The 1,858-nt window shown below is 38.6% G+C and overlaps 1 protein-coding gene across 1 annotated transcript; it reads right to left on the bottom strand.

The window, feature by feature from the left end:
• Positions 1-514: 514 nt before the first annotated feature.
• Positions 515-1,077, bottom strand: LOC106751004 (protein phosphatase 1 regulatory subunit 42-like; the record flags this gene model as incomplete). The annotated part of the gene is made up of 2 exons (XM_014631722.1): positions 515-790; positions 873-1,077. Coding segments are annotated over 2 exons (481 nt in total), but the record flags the coding sequence as incomplete, so codon positions are not given.
• Between the last annotated feature and the right edge of the window lie 781 nt (positions 1,078-1,858).

The raw sequence follows: 1,858 nt of genomic DNA, 5'->3' as shown, positions 1-1,858 counted from the left end.
TCGCTGAACAACGCTTCAATTCGTATGAAAATGTACGAAAATGGCTCGATAGCTGGTTCGCTTCAAAAGAAGAAATGTTTTTTTGGCGTGGCATTCATAAACTGCCGGAGAGGTGGGAAAAATGTATAAATAGCAATGGACATTATTTTGAATAAAATATTTTTTATCATTTTCAAACAACAGACGTGTAATTTTTACAAAAAAATTCCGGTTTCATACTTCTACACCTGGTATGTGTGAACGCTGACCATCATGATTTCGGTATTGCATTCGCCAGAATGCAGAGTTGCATTTCTGCAAGGTAACGTTTCGTAATTGAGGTAACGTGCGATCGTGATTTGTTTATGGCAATCGACATATCTCATGGTTATGCTTACAACAATATTGATATTTGAGTATAAACACTTAATATTTCAGTGTCTTTTCACGAGGGATGAAACGGAAGGATAATAATTTGAAGTAGGAAAGAAGAGAGGAGGAGGAAAATGTCATTATGTTTCTCGATGATAGAATTCTATGTAATGTATGTTGTGATTGTAATGTTTATTGTAAAATTCTCTCCGAATAAAAACCATGATTGAGATACCTTTTCCGCCGCCAATACTTCGACGCCATCGATAAATTTAATACTCGGTATGGAAGATATCAATATATTTCGATAATTCGGCCACTTTATACAAGCGTTGCCCCGGAAGTCTACTTCGTATATGGAGTCTTTCAGATTCAGGACTTCCAGGAGATCGGTGATTTTGTTGTATCTTAAATCCACGAAGTGCAGGCTGTTCACATTCTGAAAATGTAATTTGATTCGCTCGTGAGAAAGAAGCGATTGATCCGCAAATTTTTAAATATGATGCGTTTTCGACGATTACTTTGAAGAATTGCAGGCTTGATAGTCTATTGTGTGCCAAGAATATCGTTCGTAGATCAGGTAATATGCTCACATCACGATCTGGTATATCTGATTTAAATGACGTTATGCAATTGCATTCTAAATGCAGTTCCTGTATATGTAGATTGTCCAAGTTTTCAATACATTCGATGAGATTGTAAGACAGATCCAAATAACGCAGGTATCTGGAGTAAAAATGAGAGATCAGAATAACATAAGACAATGAGGTTGCATCGAACGCATACAGACTAATTACCGAATTCCTTATACGGAAAAAATATATAATATTAGGATAAAAATTAACAGTAGAGTTTTATAATTGAGGAACATATATGGATATTCAGTCTTAATTAAATAATTAATTAATTGAATTAAATTGAATTTTAAGTTTATTAATTTTGTGACGTGGGCTTTTGAGTGCCAGTCACAAAATTTCGCGTGAGCAAATATTTGCGATTTAGTTTTTTTCAAAGGCGATAGAGCGAGTAACTAAAAGACAAAAGGAAGTGAGCGAAGTCAGACCGACCGACTATACGATAAATATTCTGGATGGCATAACGTTGCGTTCGTGCGTCTTCTGCACACGGGGCATAGAGGCGATCCTTGCGTCCCGTAGATTGCGTTCCTTCCGGACAGACCCCGAAGAGGAAGAACATTGAATCAGGAAAAGGAACCGGACGAAAAATGTTAAGAGCGACTTACGGAACTCGTAGTGACAGCTCGTGAATATCGGGAGAAGTTTCACTCCCGCTAGTGCGAAGGAATAACGTGATGTCGCGCAATAATCGCCTGCGGAAGACGAGAGGAAAAAGAGGTGAAGAGGGAAGTAGATGAGAAGGGCCGTTTCTGGCTCACTTGGATCTGTTTTACCGACCGAGTAGGAAGGCCAGTTGGCGCTGTTTTTTTTTTATCGACCAAATAGGGCCCTTCAGCGATCGGTACCCCCTCCTCCGACAGTCGGTATAC

Source organism: Dinoponera quadriceps, unplaced genomic scaffold (genome assembly GCF_001313825.1).
Source record: "Dinoponera quadriceps isolate SergipeBrazil2010 unplaced genomic scaffold, ASM131382v1 scaffold7790, whole genome shotgun sequence".
Taxonomy (NCBI): domain Eukaryota; kingdom Metazoa; phylum Arthropoda; class Insecta; order Hymenoptera; family Formicidae; genus Dinoponera; species Dinoponera quadriceps.
This window is presented reverse-complemented; position numbering and strand designations above follow the sequence as displayed.